Source organism: Trachypithecus francoisi, unplaced genomic scaffold (genome assembly GCF_009764315.1).
Source record: "Trachypithecus francoisi isolate TF-2019V2 unplaced genomic scaffold, Tfra_2.0 Lachesis_group16, whole genome shotgun sequence".
In the NCBI taxonomy this organism is placed as follows: Eukaryota; Metazoa; Chordata; class Mammalia; order Primates; family Cercopithecidae; genus Trachypithecus; species Trachypithecus francoisi.
Window position 1 is genome coordinate 8,367,875 of NW_022681461.1, and position 27,062 is coordinate 8,394,936.

The 27,062-nt window shown below is 41.5% G+C and overlaps 3 protein-coding genes across 19 annotated transcripts in view; 1 reads left to right on the forward strand and 2 right to left on the reverse strand.

The window, feature by feature from the left end:
* Nucleotides 1-18,477, reverse strand: part of SECISBP2 (SECIS binding protein 2) — a 49,133-nt gene extending 30,656 nt beyond the window's left edge. For 5 of the 16 annotated variants that reach the window (XM_033236843.1, XM_033236841.1, XM_033236840.1 and 2 more), the window contains exons 1-6: nt 18,338-18,477; nt 11,498-11,747; nt 11,138-11,279; nt 8,236-8,468; nt 3,555-3,636; nt 1,816-2,024 (exon numbers count right to left, since the gene is read on the reverse strand). In XM_033236843.1, coding sequence (XP_033092734.1) covers nt 1,816-2,024; nt 3,555-3,636; nt 8,236-8,468; nt 11,138-11,279; nt 11,498-11,725 — 894 coding nt within the window. In that variant the 5' untranslated portion in view covers nt 11,726-11,747; nt 18,338-18,477. Of the gene's footprint in view, nt 1-1,815; nt 2,025-3,554; nt 3,637-8,235; nt 8,469-11,137; nt 11,280-11,497; nt 11,748-16,777; nt 16,928-18,337 lie in introns of those variants that run through there. The other 11 variants (XM_033236855.1, XM_033236853.1, XM_033236854.1 and 8 more) reach the window with 7 other exon arrangements.
* A 2,040-nt stretch (nt 18,478-20,517) lies between these two features.
* On the reverse strand, nt 20,518-26,004 carry CKS2 (CDC28 protein kinase regulatory subunit 2). The gene is made up of 3 exons (XM_033236865.1): nt 25,781-26,004; nt 21,897-22,024; nt 20,518-20,837 (listed from the first exon to the last, which is right to left on the reverse strand). The coding sequence occupies exons 1-3, from the start codon at nt 25,837-25,839 to the stop codon at nt 20,785-20,787; spliced, it is 240 nt and encodes a 79-aa protein (XP_033092756.1). The 5' UTR covers nt 25,840-26,004; the 3' UTR covers nt 20,518-20,784.
* Nucleotides 26,005-26,299: 295 nt separating this feature from the next.
* Nucleotides 26,300-27,062, forward strand: part of SHC3 (SHC adaptor protein 3) — a 298,918-nt gene continuing 298,155 nt past the window's right edge. For both annotated transcript variants that reach the window (XR_004443384.1, XR_004443385.1), the window contains exon 1: nt 26,300-26,431. The gene's annotated coding sequence lies outside the window, so the exon portion shown is untranslated. The remainder of the gene's footprint in view (nt 26,432-27,062) is intronic.

Genomic DNA, 27,062 nt, shown 5'->3' on the forward strand with positions numbered 1-27,062 from the left:
GGGCTAATTACATTTTTGGAAATCAAAAAGTATCCTCATACTCAAAAAGCCAGGAAAATGTTACGCTAAACAAGACCACATTTCAACCCAAAATAATGTATCCATACACAATGAAAATCAAGAACCGTATCTAGACCAATAAAAAAAAGGCTCTTGAAGAAACAGTTCTAGGAAACAATAAAAATGTAACTTAAAGCTGAGTGTGGTGGCTCATGCCTGTAATCTCAGCACTTTGGGAGGCTGAGGCAGGACTGCTTGAGCCCAGGAGTTCAAGACCAGCCTGGGAAACATGGCAAAACCCTGCCTCTATAAAAAATACAAATACTAGCTGGATGTGTTGGTGCATGCCTGTAGTCCTAGTTGTTAGAGAGGCTGAGGTGGAAGGATTGCTTGAGCCAGGGAGGTCAAAGCTGCAGTGGAAAAAAAAAAAAAAAAGGGCACTAAAATTACTTAAGGGAAAAAAAAAAATCTATCCCGAATGCTATCATATAACAAGTAAATAAATTCCACTAACCAAAAATCAGTACCATGTACCACATTATCATAAAATGTGGAATTCAATTATTTTGCTTCTAGTACTCTTGTACTGGTAAAAGTCATTTAAATTCAACAAAGACTGGGGGGAAAAGAAGCAGAAACTTTACACACCAGAGCATAAACTTATGCCAACATTTCTTCTTTAAAGAATTCAAAATGGCTCACAGATATTTTAAGTCGACAGGTCCAAAATGTACATTCTCACTCATAAAGAAAAGCTATCACTTGTATTCCTTGACTCACAACCTATTCTTTATTCAACGTGCAAGTACAACGAACTCAGACTAGTGACTACGGTATAGAATGAAACTCACTTACAGTTAGGATTTAGAGGGATTAAAAAAAAAAAAAGACTATCCTGGCCAGGCACAGTGGCTCATGTCTGTAATCCCAGCACTTTGGGAGGTCGAGGTGGATGGATCACCTGAGGTCAGGAGTGAGATTAGCCTGGCCAACACGGTGAAGCCCCATCTCTACGAAAAATACAAAAATGAGCCAGGCATGGTAGCAAGCACCTGTAATCTGAGCTATTCAGGAGGCAGAGGCAGGAGAATCGCTTGAGCCCGGGAGGCAGAGGTTGCAGTGAGTCGAGATCATGCCACTGCACTCCAGCCTGGGCAACAGAGTGAGACTCCATCTCAAAAACAAAGACTATGTAGTAGCACAGAAAATCAAAGTAATCAAAATGTGATGCACATCTCCTTTTCCCTAATCCTTTTTTAAAATAGTACCATATATACGTATGTATATATAACATAAAACACACCATCTTAACTTTATTTACTTTGTTTTTTGAGATGGAGTCTCACTCTGTCGCCCAGGCCGCAGTGCAGTGGCACGATCTCGGCTCACTGCAAGCTCTGCCTCCTGGGTTCATGCCATTCTCCTGCCTCAGCCTCCTGAGTAGCTGTGACTATAGGCGCCTGCCACCATGCCCAGCTAATTTTTTTTGTATTTTTTAGTAGAGACGGGGTTTCACCGTGTTAAACAGGATGGTCTCAATCTCCTGACCTCATGATCCGCCCGCCTCGGCCTCCCAAAATGCTGGGATTACAGGTGTGAACCACCGCACGTGGCCCATCTTAACTATTTTTAAGTGAACATTTCAATGGCATTAAGTACACTCACACTGTTGTGCAACCATTATCACCATCCATCTTCAGAAACTCATTTCCTCTTGCAAAACTGAAACTTTGTACCAATACATAACTTCTCATTCCCCACTCTACTGAGCCCCTGGCAACCACCATCCTACTTTCTGTCTCTAGTGACACGTACCTTTTGGGTAGGATGAACAATGTGTTTTTCTTTGTTGTAGGAACGATCCGAGGATAAAGCTTCAGAAGATGGTATACTAACATTTTTAGGATCTGCTGATGAAGCAATGGTCTTTAAGTTTATCACAGAAGTAACATTTTTAGGGGCTGGTGACAGTTCTGTAGATAATGTCTGTCGAACAACATAACCCATTGGTGTCCAAGATAACTCTGCTCAAAGATAACCAAAATTGTTGAACAATCTCAACAGTAAAATAGAAATTCCTTAGTTACTCAAACATGCATTACATGAGGTAACTGCTCAGAGCATCATTAAATGTAGGCTATCAATGAAAACATCCTCTTGGAAACTATAGTAGTCACTAAACTTGTTTTTCTTCTTGGGGCATGCATGCTGCATTTTTTTCCCTTTTAACTTGTAAGGTTAATTTTCCTGGAAACTGGTTTTTTAACCTGGGGGTTGGAGATGGGTAGACAAACAGTAGTTTTAGTCAAAAAACAACAATCCACAATAAATGTCCACGTGGCAAGCACACAAAATTAACGAACTACAGATCAAATTTTGTCCCTACTAACCTTGAAGTGTACCTTTAACATCAGAAGTCAAAGATCACTAGACTTCAGCTATCACAATAACTGGTAATTTATTTCTTTTAGAACAGAGGCATAAGTACAGCAACACTACTCCTTTAGGTGCCCATGAAACTCTATATACAGACAAAACAAAAAGACATCTATCAGGACACAGGTAGGTGAACACCTGTCAGCAGCCTGTGGCTACCCCCAAGGGTAAGACAGACTGTTCTCCTCACTACAGAACTACACATCCTCAGAGCAGCCTGTGAAGTACAGACCATCACTCAACCACATACATATCAAACATGAGAACACAGAAGAAGCACCCTATGAATAAATTTGGAATCATTTTGTAAAAGTGTCTGTTAGGACAAGCTACTGTAAAAATTTCAAAGCAGGGTACTTGGGACTCTCTCTGAGTATATTACTTCTTGGCCAGGACAGGACAGATGAGCAGTCCTTACAGTGTGACAGGAGGCTCCCATGACCCTTGCAGGTGTCTAAGGATTCAAAACAGTTCTTCTGGAGTACAAATGTGTTGGCTGCCTTCCCTACTCTCCCTCTCTCATGAGACTACCTGGGAGTCTTCCAAATGCTGTATGACGCAGGACCGTGAGGCAGGTGAATGCCATGGCAAATCTACAGAGCCAGATGGCAGAGGTGCACAAGTGGAAAGCAAGGCTGCTCTCTGCACTACAGCTTTTTAATTTTGAAAAATGGTTTTCATAAAAATATGCTATCTTAAAATGCAATATGCTTATTGTTATTTTTAAGCAAATTTGTTTGAACTTTGAATAGGGCAAATGTTGACAGGTATCATCCAAATAAACGAGCTCTCTGGGGTTGTCAATTTTTAACGGTCTCAAAAGCTTTTGAGAATAGGCAATACTAAAGGAAGTAGTCACTGCTGAGTTCATAAAATTTCTCACTGAATTGGATGTATACTTCATTTAGAATTCCTGTCTCTTATTTTATACTCCTTGCGTCTGGATGTGGGATCTCATTTACTTTAACTTTCTAAACTAACACTGATGTTAGGTTACTCACAACTGATTAGCTGTCTTAAGTTTTACAACAAAAACCATTTCAATTGCACTGGAGTTAAAAATGAACTTAGAAAATATACGACATTTAAAAAGTTAGTATTTTTGTAGCCACTTTTACCTCTTGTACATGAAGGAGAATTGGTAGCAGCATTAGCCGTCACAGATTCATTTGGGTTATTATTTTTCACCACTATTTCACCCTAAAAAGCAAACACATTAGATGTCATCAGAGAAATGCAAATTAAAACAAGGAGATTACACTACATATCAAAATCCAGAACACTTTGACAACAGAAATTCTTACTCATTGTTGGTAAGAATGAAAAATGATACAGCCACTTTGGGAGATATTTAATAGTTCAGCAATTCCTTACAAAACTAACCATACTCTTACCATATGATCTAGCCACTGCACTCCTTGGTAATTATCCAAAGGAGGTTAAAACTTATATCCACACAAAAACTTGCATGCACACGGATTTTATAGCAGCTTTACTCGTAACTGCCACAATTTGGAAGCAGCTAAGATGTCCTTAAGTAGGTGAGCGGGTAAACTGTGGTATACCCAGATGATGAGCTGTTATGGACCCTAAACGAAATGAACTATCAAAGCCATGAAAAAACACGGAAGAAACTTAAACGCACATTTCTAAGCGAAAGAAGCCAATCTAAAAGGGCTACATACTATATGATTCCAGCTATGACATTTTAGAAAAGACAAAACTGTGGAGACCATAAAAAGATAGCAGTTAGCAGGGGTTGAGGGGAGGGGAGGAGAGGATAAACAGGTGGAGCACAGATTTTTAGGGCAGTGAAACCACTCTGTACCATACTACTACGGTAGACACACATAATTATGTATTTCCCTAAACTCTTAGAAGGCACAACATCAACAGTGAACCCTAATGCAAACGATGGGCTTTGGGTGATGATGATATGTCAGTGCAGGTCACGACCACTGTAACAAATGCACCACTCTAGCACAAGATGTTGATAATGAAGGAAGGTGTGTGTGTGTGTGTGTGTGTGTGTGTGTGTGTGTGCAGGCAAGGGGCATATGGGAAATCTCTGTACTTTACTCTCAACTTTGCTGTGAACCTAAAACTGCTCTCGAAAATAAAATCTGTTTTTTTAAAAAAGCCAAAGCAGTTACTTTCCATTTCAAATTCCAAGTAATCATTTAATTTTAAAATATAGCTTCCCTTGTCTTTCTTAAAATCTGCAAAATATATGCTGATTAAAATTTCCAAATATATAAGTACACAAAGTGAAAAGTTAAATTACTTCCTTCAACTAAATCTCACTCCCTAGAGGAAAACACCACCCACATCTATAGCTTCGTTAGTATCTTTCTATTTCTTTGCCTATGATATAAACATTTGTGTATCATATTTTTATATGAATTCCCATAATGGAATCACACCACACATAATTGTGGCAACTTTTAAAAAAACTTTAACATACCACTGACAAACTTTCCAAGTTGGCACAGATGCACCACACAACTCTTAAAGTTGCAATGATCCCATGTAAATGCAAAAGCCATCATTCACTAGGCCCACACACCAAAGTCCAATAGTCCATCAAAATGTCTACAAAGGCAACAAATGTAAGCCTGCAATGTATGCCCTGTTTTATGACAACAAATGTGAGCCTGCAATGTATGCCCTGTTTTTTGACAAATGTAAGCCTGCAATGTATGCCCTGTGTATGAAGACAGAAAGCTGTCTCACATATTAAACATAAGATATATAATGACACTATGTGTATGGGTGGATCGAGTGTATTAAAAGGCTCCTCCAAGTGACTAATACCAGAGGTAAAAGTAAATTAAAAGATTCAAACTTCAATCCATTAAGTAGATAATGGATTTAAAATAATTTTTAAAATTCATATGCTTCACAAATTTACCCATTTGCCAATTCATAACATGAGTCCAGGAATAAAAAATAATATTAAAACACAGCCTGTTCTTTTAGTAAACATAACTTTTACGCTCACCAAGGCCAGTAAAAAATTAGAAATAGCCTACCTGTTCAAGAATGGTTAGATAAATTATACATATCAGTATGAGATATCCAATGCAACAGCTGTTTTTAAAAAATACTTAAGGACATGGAAAAAATACCAACAAAGTTTTAATAAATTCAAATGTAAGACTGTACATATTTATAATCTTAAAGTGAAGGAAATTCCCACAATAGACCATTTTTAAAAGACTATGTGTTAAGCATGCTTTTCTTTTGGTTGTACAATTTCAGACAAATATATATATTTTTTGTCATTTACAGACATTACTAATATCATCAGGAAAAAGTTTCTTTTAGAAGGAAAATAAATTTTTAAAAAGCCCACACGTAATTCAAGAGTGCAAGTGACTACTAATAGAGCAATCTGTATGTGTATCTTCTATCTTACTTCATATGTTCAAATACATTAACAGTCAAATGTAACAAGTGGCCTTGATACAAAGTACCAGTCACACTCCTGCTCACTCCACCAGCCGACCCCGAGGCTTACACAGCATCGTGGACTGCTTCTGTAGGGCACTCGTGAGAGCTGTACATGATGAAGACCGGGAGTCCTGTGGCTATTCAGCCACTGCACAAACCCAGCCTGGAGTCTGTGGAGCAGGTCAGATGGCACCACGATTTTTAGATAGCCATTAGTTGGCCTGACTTCTCCCAGCTCTTTGACAGTAAAGCACCATGCTACAACAGTGTGAGGTTCAACAGTGTGAGGGACCTGCATGCAAACTGCTACACAATGGCATATCTTCTACACATTACCAGCAACTGTCACCGAGCCTTCAGGCCTTAGTGCCCAGGCACCTAACAGAAGTCCAAGGGCAGGAAACAAATTCTTTCTCAACTCAAGAGGTAAAGTGAACAGGTGAGACCTGTTTTCTTTATCTTTCTTCTTTCTGCTTGCGTTGGTACTGGCATGTACTCCACTGCTCCTTCAGTGGAAATTCATCAGAAGCCATTTTAGGAACTACTAACCAGACACTATTTCTTCCTGGAAGTCTCAAATCAATCCATTTGAGAGAAATGCCTCAACTTGGTGGACTAAAACTTTGAGATCAAATGTTTAACAAAGTGAATTACCTGCTGTAATAAGTTTTCCTGAATTTGCTGCATCATTAACAAGACAAAGATGTAGATAAAAGCATGGAAAATTCAGAAGTTACACTACGCAGTTTTAAATATTACTACACTTCGGCCGGGCGCGGTGGCTCAAGCCTGTAATCCCAGCACTTTGGGAGGCCGAGACGGGCGGATCACGAGGTCAGGAGATCGAGACCATCCTGGCTAACATGGTGAAACCCTGTCTCTACTAAAAATACAAAAAACTAGCTGGGCGAGGTGGCGGGCGCCTGTAGTCCCAGCTACTTGGGAGGCTGAGGCAGGAGAATGGCGTGAACCCGGGAGGCGGAGCTTGCAGTGAGCCGAGATTGCGCCACTGCACTCCAGCCTGGGCGACAGAGCGAGACTCCGCCTCAAAAAAAAAAAAAAAAAATAAATAAATAAATAAATATTACTACACTTAAGTCCTCACTTAGCACCATGGACAGGTTCTTGGAAACTGTGACTTTAAACAAAACAACATAAAACAAAACCAATTCATTTTTTTATCACCATCAAAATGATAGTGAAGAAAATGTTACTGGAGGACCTACTATACGGCCTTTCATTTGAAGTTGCAGTTTCCAAGAACCTATTGACAACATTATGTGAGGACTTAATGTATTTCAATGTTTAAAAAAGTATTTTTTTCTGTATTGGAAAAAGTACTATCAGAATGCTAGAAGTAGTGTGTTGAAAATGGGCCGTCAAAGCAGCTAACCTCTGCTAGAATCTTTTCCTTCTGAGGCATTACAACACCTTTCAGCTACCACATAAAAAGGAGTATACCAGGTTGGGCATGGTGGCTCAATCATGTAATCCCTGCACTCCTTTGGGAGGCCGAGGCAGGTGGATCACCTGAGGTCAGGAGTTCGAGACTAGCCTGACCAATATAGTGAAACCCCGTCCCTCCTAAAAATACAAAAAAAATAGCCAGATGTGGTGGCGTGTACCTGTAGTCCCAGCTACTCAGGAGGCTGAGGCAGGAGAATTGCTTGAACCTGGAAGGTGGGGATTGTAGCGAGCCAAGAAGCCAAGATCGCACCATTGCACTCCAGCCTGGGCGACAAGAGTGAGACTCCCTCCTCGCAAAAAAAAAAAAAAGGTATACTAGGTGATTCTTTTAAAACACTAGCTGCAACCGGGCACGGTGGCTCATGCTTGTAATCCCAGCACTTTGGGAGGCCACGGCGGGCAGACTGCCATAGCTCAGGTGTTCAAGACCAGCCTGGGCAACATGGTGAAACCCCGTCTCTACTAAAATACAAAAAAAAAATTAGCCGGCCGTGGCAGCATGCACCTGTAGTCCCAGCTACTCCAGAGGCTGAGGTAGGAGAATTGCCTGAACCCAGGAGGTGGAGGTTGCAGTGAGCCGAGATCGTGCCACTGTACTCCAGCCTGGTGATAGAGCGAGACTCCGTTTCCAAAAAAACAAACAAAACAAAAAAGCAAATAAAACAATAGCTGCACTAGATGTTACAGCCTCATTGTAAACTGTTCTAACAAAGGTCATCTAAGTGCACAATGAAAGGCTTCCCCCAATGCATCCGCCCCAGCTTCATGGACATCAAAGCCCACAGCAGGATTTAATGTGTAATGTTTGAAGTGAGACAATTTAAAAAGTGTGTCCCAAGGAAAAAGAAAAAGTGAGAGAGAGAGAAACCCTCACCTCACCTTTGGTAACACTGCAACTGGTTTTACTACTTCTCCTAGAAGAGACATGTTGGTAGAGGCAGAGTGGACAGGTCCCCACTTGGGTTGCTTCTGTATCTCTGACATACTGTTCTCTGCACCTTGCAGTTCAGGAAAGTCCAGTGTGGCAAATTCAAACTCAGGTTTGGAGGTAGATACATTTTTTGCAATGATTCTGGATTTCCTGTCTGTTCGCTTATGGTAACCATCTGTAACTACAAAATTAAGAATAAAAATTTAGTTACTGTTTGATGACCAGTACTCAAGCAAAAATTGCAGAGTAGAAAGACTATTGCTATTGATGCAACAGGTTGTTGTCAAAACACTGTAATTCTCACCAGTGTTGTTCACCTTCCTTTGTAAAAGTATAAACGTTAAATGACCATAAGTATCAATCACTCTGGTTGGGCCATCGTGCAGAAAAACCAAAATGCACTGTACATTTTAGGAGTATGTATAGTCACGTGCCACACAGTGATGGTCTGGTCAACAATGGATTACGTATACAACAGTCCCATAAGATTGTAATGAAGCTGAAAAATTCCTACTGCCTATGGGTAATGTCATGGTGCAATGCATTACTCACGTTTGTGGTGATGCTGGTGTAAACAAACCTACTGAGCTAACAGGTGTATAAAAGTATAGTACATACGATGATGTATAGTACATAATACTCGATAATGATAATAAACAACTATGTCACTTGTTTACGTATATATTACACTTTTTATCTTTGGAGTATATATTCCTTCTACTTACAAAAGAAAAATTTGGCTAGGGCAAGGTGGCTCATGCCTTAATCCCAGCACTTCGGGAGCCTGAGGCAGGCAGATCACTTGCAGCCACGAACTCGAGACCAGCCTGGCCAACATGGTAAAACCCCAACTCTATTGAAAATACACGCCGGGCGCGGTGGCTCAAGCCTGTAATCCCAGCACTTTGGGAGGCCGAGACAGGCGGATCACGAGGTCAGGAGATCGAGACCATCCTGGCTAACACGGTGAAACCCTGTCTCTACAAAAAAAAAAAAATACAAAAAAACTAGCCGGGTGAGATGGCGGGCACCTGTAGTCCCAGCTACTCGGGAGGCTAAGGCAGGAGAATGGCGTGAGCCTGGGAGGCGGAGCTTGCAGTGAGCCGAGATCGCGCCACTGCACTTGAGCCTGGGCGACATGGCGAGACTCCGTCTCAAAAAAAGAAAAAAAAAAGAAAGAAAATACAAAAATTAGCTGGGTGTGGAGGTACATGCCCCCTAGCTACTTGGGAGGCTGAGGCACAAGAATTGCTTGAACTTGAGAGGCAGAGGTTGGAGTGAGCGAGCCAAGATAGCGCCACTGCACTCCAGCCTGTGTAACACAGTGAGACTATGTCTCAAAAAAAAACCCAAAATGACAAAAGAAAAAGTTAAGTATAAAGCAGCTTCAAGCAGGCGCCTCAGGAGGGATTCCAGAACAAGGCATTGTTATCACAGGAGATGACAGCTCCCTGCATGTTCCTGTCCCTGAAGACCTTCCAGTGGGACGAGATGTGGAGGTGGAAGACAGTGATACAGATGATCCTGACCCTGTACAGGCCTAGGCTAATGTGTGTGGTTGTGTCTTCGTTTTTAATTAAAAAGTGTAGAAAGTTTAAAAAAAAAATTCAATAGAAAAAAGCTAATAGAATAAGGATGTAAAGAAAGAATTTTTTGTCCAAGCCAAATATTTTTGGTTTTTCTGCATGTTTGTGTTTTATTACAAAAGGTAAGTATTACTACAAGAGTCAGAAAGTTAAAAAAATTAAAAATTTATAAAGAAAAAAGTTACAATAAGCTAAGATTACTTACTGAAAAAAATACTTTTATAAATTTCATGTAGCCTAAGTGTATAATGTTTAGAAAGTCTACAATAGTGTACAGTAATGCCCTAGGCCTTCACATTCACACACCACTCACTCACTGAATCACCCAGAGCAACTTCCAGTTCTGCCAGCTCCATCCACAGTAAGTGCCCTATACAGGTAAAATATTTTGTATCTTTTTACTATATTTTTACTGTACCTTTTCTATATTTTGATACACAAATACTTACCACTATGTTACCGTTGCCTACAGTATTCAGTACAGTAATATGGTATAAAGGTTTATAACCTAGGAACAATAGGCTATATCATATAGCCCAGCTAGGTAGTCGGCTATACCATCTAGCTCTGTGTAAGTACATTCTAAATGCTCCCACAATGACGAAATCATCTAAGGGCACACTTCTCAGAATGTGTCCCCATCAGTAAGTGAGGCATCACTGTAATGCTAAGGCTGATGAGATAGTTACCTTAACCTGACTGTGCAGCTGGGCATTTTAATTTTTCTTAATATACATTTTAGAGTATTGCAAATTTAAAGGGACTCTAACGAATTTTCTGTGCTAGTAAACTTTCCATCTTTCAGTTTGCTGGAATAAACTAGAGGGAAGCAGGTAGCATAAATTGCATAACCTCTTCACATCTTTCTCCTGAAAGGCAATGGATAAGGTAGGCTGCAGCTTCATGAAGCCCCTCATTTAATAAGACCAGAGTTATTACAGTTAATAGTTAAAACATCCCTTGTACCAGATGGTTTATCAGTGAAGTCAATGAAAAGAGAAAAATGTATATACCAAATAATACAAATTATAGGCACTTAAGATCCCATAATGCAACAGGTATCAAATAATTATCCCATCCCTGGGAAGAAAGACCTCTAGAATTGCTTAGGAAGTCGGATGCCCTAAGCTGTGTCAGGCCCAGTTCTCATTTCTTGGAGCAGTCATAATGAACAAGCCCACAGAAACAGCTGTATACACAGCAGGAATGTCTCTGGGGCACATAGGGTAGGCTGGCATTATACTACATAGTTGGTTATTTTTACCTGATTTCAAACTATTCTCAGCATAAATGGACAAATGATGTGAACCTCTAGCTGATTTTATCTCAGATGATATAGTTGCATCAGTTCTTTCACTGTCAAACTTTTGCTGATCATATGTTTTTTTCTCATCATAGGTTTTTTTCTGCAGGAAAGATTAAAAAGCAACATGAAATAAAACCACCACTATAAAAAGTTTAAAGTACCAAAATATTAAGTATTCATAATTCAATCATTTTTTAAAAGGTTAAATACAAAAAAATACACAGTGCTTAAATATGATGTACAAATTTACCATTTCTTTACATTTTAAGCATTAAAGCAACCAACTAAACGACACAACAAAACGACATCATTACTCACCTTAAACAGAGCTTTCATTTCTTGTGGGAGAGGGCACACGTTCTCACTTCGATGCTTCACTGTTTGAAAACTTCGGTAACAACTGGGTTGGTTATAATGATACTGGGAGCCAGGCACTGAGTAAACATTCTGTGTGGAGTCAAGGGTATAAGGAGAATAGGCATATGGATGAAGAGTTATCTCAGAAGATAAATACTGAGGTGGAAAAGTTGAAGCTCCAAAGGCCATGTCTTCAGTATATATTTTCTGCCTAAGTAAAAAGTGTAAACTTTAGTTGCAGATTTCATACTGCAAACCAAGAAGCTTTTCTGTAATAAACTAATTCAAACTTAACATTTCATATTTTTGAGACCATTCACTCTAGCCTTGAAATATCCTTAATTAAAAGCCAAATAAAATCTCTGAGTGTTTCTTTCCTACAAAGAAACAGGTTGACTCTATTTTTGTCACTAACGAGCTGGAAGTCCATAAGAAACATCAACCGGGCCAGAAGATGCTCCAGCAGCTTTTCACTCCGCTGCTACCAAGTATTTGGGAAAGCCCTTCCAGCAACCCTGGCCAACATGCCCCAAAAGACCATTCTCTCGCTGAGGGGGGACGCAATAGCCTGCAATACCTTCATCAGGCCTCCTGCAAATGGTTTTCTCCAGCCCTTCCCTGCTCCAAACCCACCATGACATCCTGCGCTTTGCTGACGGTCAGGGCCAGAGTGCAAAGGAGACACTGCATGGCACCGTGGATGGAAACTACACACTTTACTAACAAGATGGATGCCAGCTTTGAAAGTTGCTATTGCCTCAATTTATCCCAAGCCGCTAGACTGAACCAAAATATAATTTAACACTAATTTTTCTTTTTTAGCCAATTTGATACAATGCTACAGGTTTCAACCTTTTTCCCATGAAAGCTGATACAATGACAAAATGCTAAGCAACTGATTTAAAACATAAATAGTGACCTCCTCATTCCAGCAAATGTTTCTGTTAATTTCCAGAGCTATTCCAAAATGTACCAGTACACTGAAAGGCAGAAAAATCCAAACCTAATCATGACACACCCTGTAAGACCTTCAAACTGTTACGCGGTCAGGAGCTATGAGCATAAGCACTGTTTACTAGAAATCATATTTCTAACGCGCTGCAAGTAAGAGACTATACTGAATAAGAAAGGAAGACTACAGGCTCTACCTATAATGTAATAATGTTTACTGCTTTCACTTCTATCCAGAACTTAATCATATATTACCTCATCTCACTGTGTACTATTTCATGATATGTTAACTTAGATTTTCTAAGATCTTTTACTTACAGATAAGTAACTTTAACATGAAATATTCCCCATTAAAAATCAAATAAAACCCTTTTTACTGACCTTTGTCTGTCCCACAAAACAACTGGCCTAGCACTGCTCCAAATATACAGCACTGAGGACTAGCTCTTTGTAGAAAAGAGGCTCAAAGCCTCATCCCACTGCCTACATGTTCCTGTGAATTCTGTGCTGTATTTTGTTTGTAGTTCAGAAAAGCTAGTGGGGGGCAAGTGTCAGGGAAGGTAGATAATCTGTTCTTCATAAAAGAAGATGGGTTGACAGAAAAAAAAAATGTGAAAAAGACTATTCCCAAGTCCAACAAATAGATACATGAACAGATAAATGAAATGTAGCTAAAAAGGAAAGCAGGGACAGGGTCCATTGGTTTTGACAACTGCTGTCATCCAGGAAATTTTCAGCCAGGAGTCAGCAGACCTTGGTTGGGTCCTAGCTCAATCACAATCCAGTTTTCCATTCTGAATAAGTCATTTGGGTTTCTGTCCCCTCACTGGTCCTTCCTCCTCTGGAAAGTTGGTATTTTCCATTTCCATCCAGTGCAAACACAATTACATGCAGAAGACAACACAAAATACAAAATATCAAAGCAGTAACTCACAGCATCTGGTGTGGCTTCAAATGGCATATCTGGGAAATTCCAGATGCCAGGAGTGGTCCAGATGACCCTAAACCCACAGTAACACACCTGTTTCTCATTCACTGTCCTACACTGCCCCATCCGCAATAAAATCAAAATGTCTGAGTACCTGTGCAATACCTGCTGGTCTCCTGGCTCCACTTCCCTTTGCCCATTTCCTACCAATGGCTTCCAGGTCTCCCAGGACCTCCTTCTTGCCTCTTCCTCCAGGCACCCATTGGGTCTGGCTTGACCATCACATGACTTGAAAAGCTCCCTGGCCTGGACTTTGCTTGCCTGGCTCTCACCTGCCCTCCAAGGCTCTCTGTGTCTTTTTCCCTGGTGCAGTCTCCTCTGCACCCTCCTCATGTCACCCATCAGACACATTCTGAGTCAGAACCTCTTATCTTTCTGCTTACAACACCCACATATGTTGTATACCACTAGTTCTTCTCATAGCTGATCTGCTTTAACTCAAAAGCATCATTTGGTGCTAAAATTTTCACAGTATATTGACAGATGGTGAAAATGCTCAACTACCTCTTGTCAACAGTGGTAGCAGTTTTGGAGAATAGCATGTTAATTCTGGTTCTGGTGTCACCTATTTGAATCAGTATGAACAAACATTTCTAGCTTCAGTTTCCCATGTGCAAAAATAACATTACATCTGCCTGCCACCTCATGGATTGTGGTAACCATGAAAGAAGTGAAAGTATACAATAATATCCAAACAAAAGGCACACATCCTCATACATGGGTTACACAGGACTTGTCACAAAGGATATACTATGACAACGGACATTACTTGGAACAAACTTGTTTGCATAGGCAAATTTGATTATTACACCAGTAAATAATCAATATTTTCCAAACATGGCAAATGTTATCTGTCAGACTACTTCTACTTTCTTTGTCTTGTCCTATAACATAAATATGGAAGAGTCTGGTATGTTCATTTTCATCTCCATCACTTCAAAACTATGGAAGACTTTCAATAATTAATTCCAAACAAATAAATGAGTATCCTTGAGTGCACTGTGAAAGGTACTGGAGGACAGATTCTGGAAAAGGTTACTATACCTTCTTTAAGGAAAGATGAGGGAAGGGGACATACAAAGATGACTTAGGATGCTATGTAGTTGAATAAGTTAAAAAAAAAAAAAGGAAATAGTTGTTTCAGAAACTTCTATCCCTTTTGTCACAGCAGCAAGAGATCTCCATTTACATGTAATCTTGACTATAGCAATGCAATTTTTATATATTAGAATTGCCCAGATAATCAATTCTCAACTATGTGAAGTCTCATTATTTCATGCCCACTTTAAAGGCTCTTTTCCTTTCTAACTCTTCCTCCTCAACTTAATGCCTTCCTTATCCTTGTTTTCTTGCCAGGCACGAATACTTTTCCTTGGTCATAAATCAAAGCTAAAAAAAAAAAAAAAAATAAGAGAGTTAAGAAAACTTTTTTTTTTTTTTTTGAGACAGAGTCATGCTCCGTTTCCCAAGCTGGAGTGCAGTGGCGTAGTCTCGGCTCACTGCAACCTCCATCTCTCAGGTTCAAGCAATTCTCTGCCTCAGCCTTCTGAGTAACTGGGATTACAGGCGCCTGCCACCACAACTGGCTAATTTTTGTATTTTTGTAGTAGAGATGGCATTTCACCATCTTGGCCAGGCTGGTCTTGAACTCCTGACCTCGTGATCCAACTGCCTCGGCCTCCCAAAGTGCTGGGATTACTGGCGTGAGCCACCACGCCCAGCCAAGAAAACTAATTTTTAAATTCAGCACTGCCCATTCTTGAGTCTCTGATTAGTCTCCACTCACGTTACTGCCAAAATGTTGCTTCAGCCATGTGAAAGTTTTCCACTACAATTTTGAGTAACTGGAATACCACCTAGCAGATGGTTTTGAGCTATTGTCACTGACATATATTTTTGTATTTTGTTATGTGAGACACTCAAGGTAGGGAACAACTCAGGTGAGACCCATGCCAAACTCCCCTTTCTAATGGATGAAATCCAGTGGAAAAATAAGGTATTCCTACCAAAGACCAAATTCCAGCACATAAAGGCAGTGTTTCAACTTTTGTCAAAAAAACACAACTTTCAGTATTTCCTAAATACACCAGACAACTCAATGATTTTCTCATTCATTATAATTCTCATTCTTGCAAATATAATTCTAGAATTTATATACAGTACAAACTATTTTCAATCACACCATGCAGGCACAAATAAAAGGAAACAAGTTTGAATCATATCAAAGAAGAATAAAGCACAAGGATTCTTAGATTAGAACTACACCTGATGCAAATTTTAAAAATAGATCTACAAATAAATCTACACAATTATGTGAAAGATTAATATGCTTTTGTCTAAATTCAGCTACAAGAGGAAGCCATTTTGTAAATACCTAGAGAATGAATCTTGAGAATGAAAAAGAAAATGTAAGGAAAAATGTAAGCCTTCTTTCAACTCAAATTTAGAAGAACTTAAACCTGAAATGTGTAAAATTCATTTCCATATAACAGATATAAAGTAAAATGGTGGAAAGCAAAAGTCAACAATTTCCAAAATATCCACACAGAGGCAGCTATGGTTGCTAGTCCCCTCCCCTTCCCTGAACAAGATTTTAAAACGTTAACCTTAAAAATGAGGAGTATGTTTATTTGGTCCTTCCTTTGCCCTTCCTTCCACATTTCATCTTCCATTAGATACATGATATATTTTTAAACCATATGAACAAATGAACCTTGAAACGGGATTTTTGTTTTGTTTTGTTTTAGACAGAGCCTTGCTCTGTCAACAAGGTTTGAGTGTAGTGGTGCGATCTCAACCCACTGCAACCTCTGCCTCCTGCGTTCAAGGGATATTCCTGTCCCAGGCTCCCGAACAGCTGGGATTATAGGTGTCCGCCACCACACCTGGTTAATTTTTGTATTTTTGTGGAGACAGGGTTTCACCATATTGGCCAGGCTGGTCTTGAACTCCTGACCTAAGGTGATTGATCCACCCGCCTCAGCCTCCCAAAGTGCTAGGATTATAGGTGTGAGTCACAGCGCCTGGCCTGAAACTGCATTTCTTACTAACAAATGCAACGTAGTCTCTATCACTTCTTTGCCGAAAATAACAATGAATACGAAGGAAAAAAAGGGGAGTTAAAGCTTCTGTTTTTTGGCACAGTATACAGTTAAGTTGTGCTACTGGCTCAGACTCTTCTTGACTGAAGAGCATTCTCTGCCATCTGCAGAACTTTAGAGCAGTAACTACCGAGTATTTGAAAGTCTAATCACCATTAAATCCAAAAAGCAAGTCCCTAGGCAAGACATTTAGAAAGATACATACTCGGTCACTGGTGGTTCCTGAACAAACGGATAGTATGTGGCTGCAGAGCTGGGGAAGACACATGCTTCTGAGGACTCTAACCATGCCACATTGAGCCCGGCAAATCTGGGGACAAATGGTTTGACATCTGCTGATAACTTGATGCCCTGAGGAAACAAATGAGGTTTTGGCTACAAACATTCAGAGATCAAGCAAGTGTAAACAAACAAGAAACCCAAGAGGTGTTCCTAATAGCCCCAGAAATGTTCCCGATGTTGTTTAAACACTTCTGCCTCGTAAAGACAAGCACCTGCTTGCTAACGACTTCTCCCCGATGCTTTTTTTGTTAGAAAAGGTAGTAGTCCACAAACATTAAGACTCAAAAATAAGGACAACCAGTTCAAGTGGAAATAAAATTTAACCCAGGTTATAGTTAAGATCACATCTGATAACGTTTCCGCAATTTTAACCTTGGAATAAGGGTGTTTTACCAGAGATTCACTTAGAAATAACAGAACTGGCCGGGCGCGGTGGCTCAAGCCTGTAATCCCAGCACTTTGGGAGGCCGAGACGGGCGGATCACGAGTCAGGAGATCGAGACCATCCTGGCTAACAAGGTGAAACCCCGTCTCTACTAAAAATACAAAAACTAGCCGGGCGAGGTGGCAGGCGCCTGTAGTCCCAGCTACTCGGGAGGCTGAGCAGGAGAATGGCGTAAACTGAGAGACGGAGCTTGCAGTGAGCTGAGATCCGGCCACTGCACTCCAGTCCGGGCGACAGAGCGAGACTCCGCCTCAAAAAAAAAAAAAAAAAAAAAAAAAAAAAAAAAGAAGTAACAGAACTGTAGAAGGCACACAGTACAACTATTGCAGTCAAATATACACGTGGAATGTTTAACTATAGCACCCAAAACACACTGCAGACGTTTATTTCCATTACATTTTCTTGAAAAAGTTACACAAAAGCATATGCATTTTACTCATGAATCCCTAAGTCTTGCTTTATTGAAATACCAAACCTTGCTTTGCCAGAAAATATTATCACCACGAGCCTTTGAAATTTGAATTCAATAGATTTCTTTCTTTAGTTTTTAGTTACTTCGTAAGACATTGACTTTCACCGAGAATTTTATGGGTCTGAAAATAATGCATGCGATTGCCAGGGCGCCTTCTAGTGGTAACGCTGAGTACGCAGACCGGAGAACGACGTTCAGAAAAACGCAGGGTCCTTTAAAACAATCTATCCATTCCCAAGAGCGCGGGAAGCTCGCCAGAGTCCCCCCGCCCCGACTGCGGGGAGCGCGGGGCTGGACCGCAGTCACTGCGCTTGGTGACATCGCACCGTAGACGCGGCGCTAACTGTGGGCGGGGTCTGCGGCCGCTGACCGCCACCCCAAGGCGGACCCTGGGCGGGGCGCGAAGATCGCGGCCACCCGGTAGGGCGCTCCCGTGCCGTCAACAGCATCCGACCCACGCCCGCTGGACCAGCCCCGTCACCGTCCAACCGAGGCCCCAGTGCCAGGCAGGCCGACGGGCTGAGGCTGCCGAGAGAGTCCCCGTCGGCCTGGCGGCCCTTACCTCGCTTTCGGGCTCCCGCGGCCCCTCCAACGCCATGGCGTGAGGCGCGGAGGAGGTCGCGTCAGGGAGACCAGCAGCCGGCTGTCGGCTGGCCTGACAGACAAAGCGTTTCCGCCCTCGCAGGCGACGCCAGGAAGTGCGTCACAGAAAAGCGACAGAGCCTCCCCTTCCTTCCGGCCGGAAGTACGTGGCGGCAGTGGCACTGGACCTGCGCGGGCTGCACGTGGAGGGCTGTGGGGAGCTTGCGGGAAACGCGAATCCCCGAGTCTTCTGGGCTGGGGATTCATCGTAGCTTACGGGAGTCTCAGATCTGCCTTTTATTGCTGGGATTTTCGAGATAGTCTCCACCAAGGCAGCAGCGACTAGAAACTGAGAGGCCGTGATTTCCGGATCTCAGCTCACTGCAAGCTCCGCCTCCCGGGTTCACGCCATTCTCCTGCCTCAGCCTCCCGAGTAGCTGGGACTACAGGCGCCGCCACCTCGCCCGGCTAGTTTTTTTTTTTTGTATTTTTAGTAGAGACGGGGTTTCACCGTGTTAGCCAGGATGGTCTCGATCTCCTGACCTTGTGATCCGCCCGTCTCGGCCTCCCAAAGTGCTGGGATTACAGGCTTGAGCCACCGCGCCCGGCCGGCCGTGATTTACTCTTGTCCCCTGGGCGTCAAGAGTCTTGCGTTAGGACGGGATGGGCTAGTCCGGAAAGGCCTCTCGCTGCGGTGACCTTTGAGCAGTCACCTGAAGAGGAGGAAGATTTACTAATAAGGAAACTGAGGAGGCCGACATTACTCCCACCCCCGCCACTGCCTTTCCCTAAAATTCCTTCAAGATGGGTGACTTACAGGAATTGCATACCCTGTAGATCCTACAAACCTAGAAAGCCTACAAGACTCTATTGGTATCCTAAATTTCCAGAAACGTTAAGTTTGTAAGTAGCCACAGAAAATAATTTAAATCGCCGCTCGGTTTCTTTCGAAAATTAAAAAAAGTGCTAAGACATGGTCAAGAGATAGAATAGTATAATTTTCACGAGGAAACAACAGTTCTACACAGAGCAAATTCGTTAAATACTGTGAGAAATGTATAAGGTGCCGCAGGGATAGGAGGTTGACCGAAAGTACAGGGAAGAATGCAGTGGATTTCAATAGATGGAGGAGGAACTTCCCTCACTCAAAAAGGCTTGGAGGAAAGTGCAAGTGGGTTTAAGGGACAGAAAATGTCAGCAAAATAGGCCATTTGAGGAATGGGGATTAGGTTGAGGCAAATTGTAGGTTTCCTCTGTCCCTTGCACAGACTTTTATTAACTCTACCATTGAATACCAAGTATTTCAAGCAAGTGAGACAGGTGCAGTTCCAGTTTTTTCAGATTTCTGTCCAGGTCTCAGTTCACTACACAGCCTCTAGCAGAAGTGAACCTTAGGGTCTGGTCCAGCAGGAATTTATGCTGGAAGTTGAGGGGTAGCTGTCACCTTTCTTTCAGCACTATTGGGTCTACCCGAAAGTGTAATGAAGTTTAATTTTGTCATTTCTGTTGGTTACCCGGGACACATCCTATGGTGGTGGCAGTGAGGTGGGGGAAGTAGATTCTAGGTTGCTGCTAATCACAACCTTCAAAATTCATTGTGCTCATGTGTAAAGACACCCTTTTTTAACCAAGGGACCTGATGTATGCTGGCTGCTTATTTGTTTCTATAGCATAGCAATTAATTGAACAGCCTATATCTGCATCTAACTCCGAAAACACTTTCCTAGAAGTTAAAAAGGCAAAGGTGTTTGACATAGTGTTTTTGAACCTTTAAAAATCTGGTGTTACTTTATAGGAAACATTATCCCTACCTTGGAAATGTAGACGAGGATAAAAAAGTTAAGAGGTTTCTCCCAAGACCACTAGTGGCCAGTGACAGTGAAGTAGCCCAGATAGTATTAATTTGGGCTTTCCTGTTCTAGCCAATTCTCTAGGAATTCAAAAGGTAAAATCTACTTTGGCTTTAAACATATCCCTGGTTCTTAATTTCTTCATTAAGTGAATTAAATGGTATCCAGATCATACCATGCTGTTTTAAACTCATTTAACATGATCTTTAAGGTAAGTTAACTTCCTCAGAGCTAAAACTGTAACACTGAAATCAATTTCAATAGTCACAAATTAACTGTAAGAAAATATACCTCAAAAACTTGAAAGTGATAAATGCAACATACAAACTTTATTGAACAAAAGTAACAGGTAAAGTCAAACAGGCACTTAAGAGAAAAACTGACTGGAAGAACTTTTAAACATCTTACAGTAACCTACTTGCAGTTGCATTTAACTGAGCTCTGTTGCTGTGAAGAATACAGCTCATGCACAGGTATGGATGAAAGATTTGTACATTTCTCAAGTATTCACTGAATACTACCTTATATACACATATACATTAAATTTGAAAAAGATGTGATGATCCCCAGATAAACTTCATTTTTGTTGATCTTTTGGAAGAGGTCGTCTAAAGAGAAGAATATGTGGTTCTGTGGAAAGAAAATGTTTTGAATCATTTTAATATGGTTTTCATATACTCATCAGAAATTCAAAAGCATTCTCAACTAAGCCAGAATAAAATAAACTGAGTCCACTATTAACTGGTTTGAGGTATCTAAAATGAATTTTACTTCAAAGTTACTATCTACAGTAAATAGATTAAAAGTAAAAAGATTACCTCTTTATAGGGAAAAACACCTCTTTCAAATCACCTACAGGATCTCATACTAATGCTCATCCCCAAAGATTCTGTTTCAATAGGTGGGGCACAGAAATCTACACTTACTCAGTTGCTTTTGTATTATCTGGACTGAATTCTAACAGGATTACGTATCTCAATCCCAAGAAAGCGATGACTTCTTTCAGAGTTTTCAATGCAATGTTTTTCTTTAACAGCAGAGTAGAAAGCACAATAGTTTTAGTTCCACCTACTTCAACTTCTATAATATGTCTTCAAATTTTGTTCAAAACATTATAAATGCTGTTAGATTTACTGATAACCCAAAAATAGAATTTAACCCACATTGTTTTAGTTTAGAAAACTCACAAAGTTTGAGTTTACTATTTAATACCCGAACAACTTTTTGTTAATACCACATAATAGCATAAGATACCCATAAGCACATTTGAGTTCATATGCTATTACCTCATTTAAACTTCATGTGGTAGATATCCTTTAAGAGGGCTGAAGAGTGAATCACTTTAAATTAAATCAATTTCCACACAGAAAAGAACACTTGTCTTAGGATATGTTTATGGTAAAATGCTTTGGGATACTGTTAACGATACAGATTTTAAAATATCTTTTTTTAGTTCTTACATTATTTTCCAAGTAGAATAATGTGTTACTTTCACTCCTGTGGTATTTTATTTTACCATAAAATTGGATCTCTCTCCAGGGTCAAGAAATAAGTCATTTAAAAAAACTAACTTATCAGAAGAGTTACTTTGAGATATCAGTTGATGTCAATGATATTTTTAAAATTTTGACAACCATAACCACCAATATTTCAACAATTACTGCTCTACTATAATATAGCAAAGCTTACCTGGCTCATGAATCATGTAATGAACCCAGCCTAGACTCTGTTGGACACCAAGTCTCCTCCACTCCTCTTCAGACATCAGATGAGTTTTAGGTACTTGTTTGGAAAGTTCTCTGGGTAACATAACATGCCTGTTAAAAGATACAGCCAAGTATTAGTCCAGTGCCTTTTCTACAACTGTCACTTTATACATGTACCTTTAGCAACTCTGTTGCTTTAATATTGAGAATTACACTCTACTACCTTTAATTCTGATGTGATGGCCTATGTTCAAATTAGGGAGCTAAGAGTGCGCAATCCAAAAGCAGAAGGCATTTTCCTTAGGATTCATCTTTTTCTCTTACCAGAGAATGCTTACCAGTTGCCTTAATCTTCTTCAGGAATAGAACCCCAAAATAGAAGTTGAGCATATGATTAACAAAAGCCTCCAAATCATAAGCCAACAAGATATAAGAAAATGTGTAACTTATTATGAAAAGTTTGCTCAAAGGGAAAGAACATGCTGAACTCTTCTTTTTCTCCTTCTTGTTGAATGTACATGAATACGATCAGGGAGCCAGAGCAGGAGTCTAGGACCACAGAAGCAACAGTAAATTGAGAACAGTAAAGCAACAAGAGGTAAGGACCTAGCCTACTTCCTGACTGTAGAGCTGTTATCCGTGTCCCAGATTATTAGACTTTTATGTAAGGAAAAAGTGTAAGTTACAGTTAATTTGGGTTTCCTCTTCCCAACACTAGCTTTGTAGTAACTACCAGTCCTTGTATGCTCCAGAAGTTGCTTTGTACTTCAAGTACTGTCTTCAGAATTAAAAACAGAAAACCACTAAGTGCACATACACATTGTGTGCAACCTCAGTTTTCCAGTTAACTTACTGACCTATATCCAAAACTTACATTGTTCAGTTTCTTAGGCAAGCATGGAATAACCTTCAAAGTTAAACTGTACGAGTTCTCAAAAACAAATCTGTATCATTAAGAGTATCCCAAAGCATTCTGTCAAAGATTTGCCAGACAAATCTTCCCCAAATTGAGTAAGAATTTTTACTCAATTACCATAAAAAGGATTTTATAAAAGTCACAATTCTCAGCCCCATATTTACCATCTCCAGTAGTAGCAACAGTTTTATACTGAACCATCCATAACCACCAACCCAAATTTTTAACCAGTGTCTGTGAGTCAGTTGGATGGGAATGAATGAGGTGCAATCTTGTCACTTTCTGAGACGCAGTAAACTGAACCCCTAACCCATTATAAGCACCCAGCTGTCATCAACTTAAATTTTAGTCTGGTTGGTTAAGTACCAATTTACTTGCAGGGCAAAGTGAGCCTCAGAAAAATTCTATTATGTTGCTAGATTGCCTTAAGGCCACCAAGTCATAGCTTACTACCATAATTTGCAGAGTTTTCACCAATTCCAGTGAACTATATGGTGTTCTTTGTAATTCTTACCAGTTATCACCCACATTCTTTAAATGCTGCTTTAACATCTAACTTTTTTAAGCCTCTACAAATAATCTGTTACCTTATTTCTATATTCTATATTGTTGATTATTCACAAAGAGAAATGTAGTGCTTTTGTACCTTTTGTCTTTCAAATTTACAGAGTACATAAATCTACCAACAAGTTATTTAGATAGAAGTTACCACCCTTCTCCATAAACACGGAAACAGGCTCTCCTCCATCAGGGTTTCTTTATAAAGGAAAACTGTTTAAGTAGCATCAAGCCTACATGAGGAGTCTACCTATATTTTGCCACAGAGTTTTCAAACTACACATCAGGAAAATTTTTCCAAAATCTAACGTTTATTTCAGCTGAAGAGCAAAATAGTGCAAGTATTACTAATTTGTAAACCTGCCCAGAGAAACTACCAGTTTTTCTCCTGCGAAAACAGACTTCCATGATGTGGGGTGGGGGCACCCACTGTTATGCCCTTAGAAACATTAAGACCTTCACGTAAAAGGACTAGGAAATTAAGTTTGCAATTAAGAAAAATCAAAGAAAGATACAGATAACTGCACACTGGGAAAAATAAATACTAGCCTTTGAAGTTTACATTGCATGCTGCACCATTACATATTAATACAAACCACCCTAGACTCATGCCTTAGCGGTATATTATCACTAAAATTATCTGTGGAAATTACAATCCTGTTTCATAAAGGTTAATACCAGCCTTGGCTAATTAATGCCAGCTCTAATTTTTATTGGATTAAAATAAATCACTTCAGATATGTAAACTTTCTTCATTACCACATACAAATCATTTGAGTGTATTAAAACTAAAAAATGGACCTACTGCCATCAGAAAGAAGTCTGAGAAATAGCTTCACTTACTTTCAATATCATGCCCTAAAAGAAACTTGTACCAACTCTTAAATCCTTATCCTAAACACTTGGCACCAGATGTGTTTCAGAATTCTCCAGGTTTTAGTAAGGTTATTACGGTTTACATTGTATTCATGATCGGATATCCTCAATATGGCTCTTGATTAGCATCACATAATTGAACACTGTGCCAGCATATTACACGATTAGAACTGTATAGTTACTACTATAAAGTTAAGACAATCTACTTGAAATTTATCTACAGCCAGAAAAACATGGCATTTTTCTAGCTAGGAATACAAAAGGGTGCAATTATTACTACCCATAGAAATCTTCAGTATTCCTCATGTGAAAACAGACTTCCATGCTACTAGGGAGGGGGAGAAAAAGAGAAACCACCCACTGTTTTGTTCTTTCTTCCTTAAATAGCATTCGTAGAAATCTAACCTACAAGGGCAGCAGACAGAAAACAAGGTCACAATTTGGCCAACGATGGCATGGGCTTTATCTCCCCTAAATCTTGGTAGTATCCCAGAACGTAGCGTTCTAGTCACTACCTAGTAAGAAAAAGGGGTTAACTGGTCTCTGAAGCCACGCCCTAAATGAAGTGTCCCGCACACAAGCAGGACAACACATTTTAAATGTCCCTACCCGCTTTCCTCCAGTCTAGTGTAATTGGGGGATAGGGACATTTAAAATGTGTCTAATTTTACTGATCGGTTACAGTCACTACGTTCTGGTACATCGCTTCAGGACTCAAACGCAAAAGTTCCTCGAAGCCCAAAATGTGGCCAGTGTAGACTAGCAGAAAATAATGCCGAAAGTCCACTTAAGTTCTTAATCGGCCTTAAAATGGAACGCCTTTCATAATGCCCTCGATTGTACGACTGCGGCTAACATATAACGGCCCAAATCACCATCCCCAGTAAACATTTTCGAATCCCCATCAAGCTCATTTTCGGGGGGTCGCCCCCAAAGCTTATTCTTATACCACTCACTTCAAAAACAAGAAAAAGAGAAGTGTGTTCCTCTCTGTTAACAGATGAAAATTACCACTCTAAACCACAAACTAGTAAAAGTTGCATCACCCCGTCAGAAACAGGGAAGTGTGTGACACGGTGCGAACGGAAAAGGACGGCAACCGAGCGGGTTTTCCTGGACTGGTTCAAAGAACCGGAACTGAGACCAGTTACTGAACGGCCTAATTAATTCTGCCACGGCCGAGAAAAAAGTGACAGGATGGTCACTCCGCGTGGCCGAGGACCCCGGGACCCCCAAGTTGCGCCGGTTCCTATCCGGGCACCAAACGCGGCCCCGTGGCCGCTCTTCCCTCACCCTCCGCGCACACCGAACAAAGGCCCAATCGGCCGGGCGCTCCAGGCACCCAACCATGGCCCACTACGCGGGGCACCAGGTGGCCGCGACCCCAAACCCCGGCCCTCGCCCTCGGGCTCCGCCCCCCAGACCCTGGGCCCCACCCGACCCTGTAACGCCTTGGTCGCCCCGCCCGCGGGGGCCCCAGCTGAGAGAGCCGACTTGGGTCTGAGAAAGCCGCCCACCGGTACTCGTAGTGTTCGTCGAAGTACTTGTCCGAGTAGTAGATCTGCTTGTGGGCCATCCTGCTGGCGCGCTGCCCAAAATGAAACGCGAGAGCGCGAAAAGCGGGAGCCGCAGTCGACACGTCCACGTCCAGCCAAGGCAACGACTGGCCAGAGACTAACGACCGCAGTCCCAACGATCCCGATTTGAATCCGACAGCCCGCCGCCGATTGGACAGCAGCGCCGACCAATCGTCTTCTGCGGAACTCGGCCGGCTGCCAGCCTATCGTCGCCCCCGCCTCACGAAGTCCGCTTCCCTGGTCAGCCAATCAGAGATCTGTTGCGAGGTTGCCCGCGGGAAGAAGTGGAGAATAGGTACGGCACGGGGGTGGGAGTGCCCTTGACGGGCAGGGGCGTGGCCAGAGGAGGGCGGAGTCTGGACGTTAAGCGTCGCAGAGCGCGTGCGCAGGAACGTGGAACGTTCCAGGACAAGGAACAGTTGGGGCGGAGGACCTGAGGGTGGAGCGAGGTATCACGGGGTTTGTTGATGACGTATCGATCGTGGCCGGAAGCGTGGGCCACAGGGCTTTGAGCGGAAGCTGTCGATCTTGCGCGGTGATGGCGCCCCTCGTGACGCCTTGTATCCCCTCAGGCTCGAGCCAGGAACCTAGGTCCGCTTTGAAAAATAGTAAAAGGCAGAAAGGCTCCGCGTTATGAGAGGGAGGGGGGCTGCGCGGTCGGCTAGGTGAGAGGAGCGCGGGGCGGCCGCGTCGTGGCTGTGTCCGGGGCTGCCTTGCGCAGCCGACCGGTCCGCAGCCTCGTGCACTTACTGAGTTTGCGGCCTGGCCGGTGAGGGGCTCTTGGCGCCCCCCAGACGAGTGTGTGGAGAATGGAGCCCGCAGAGCCACGCATAGAGAGAAGGCGGGAGCCGGCTTGGTGGCGGCGCAGTCACTCGGGAGGCCCACGTGGAGTTTCGCTTAAGCCCAGGAGTTCCAGACAGGCCTGAGCAACAGAGCTAGACCCCGTCTCTAGAAAGAAAAAGGAAATGGGCCAGAGACCCAGGATGCTTTCTGTAGCCTAACCTAATATTCAAAACCAGGGCAGACCCAAGCCACGGAAAGCTTGAGGGATTAAAATAACATTCTGCAGCGGCGGAGAATACCAATGCTAATTACTGGATAAGGGGATTCAAAATGATGTTAAACTACTTCTGGTCTTTTAATACTGACCCTAGTTTAAAAACATTTGTTCATATAAAAAAGTTACTGGAAGAAACTTATAGATGTATGTGGTGGTTATTTT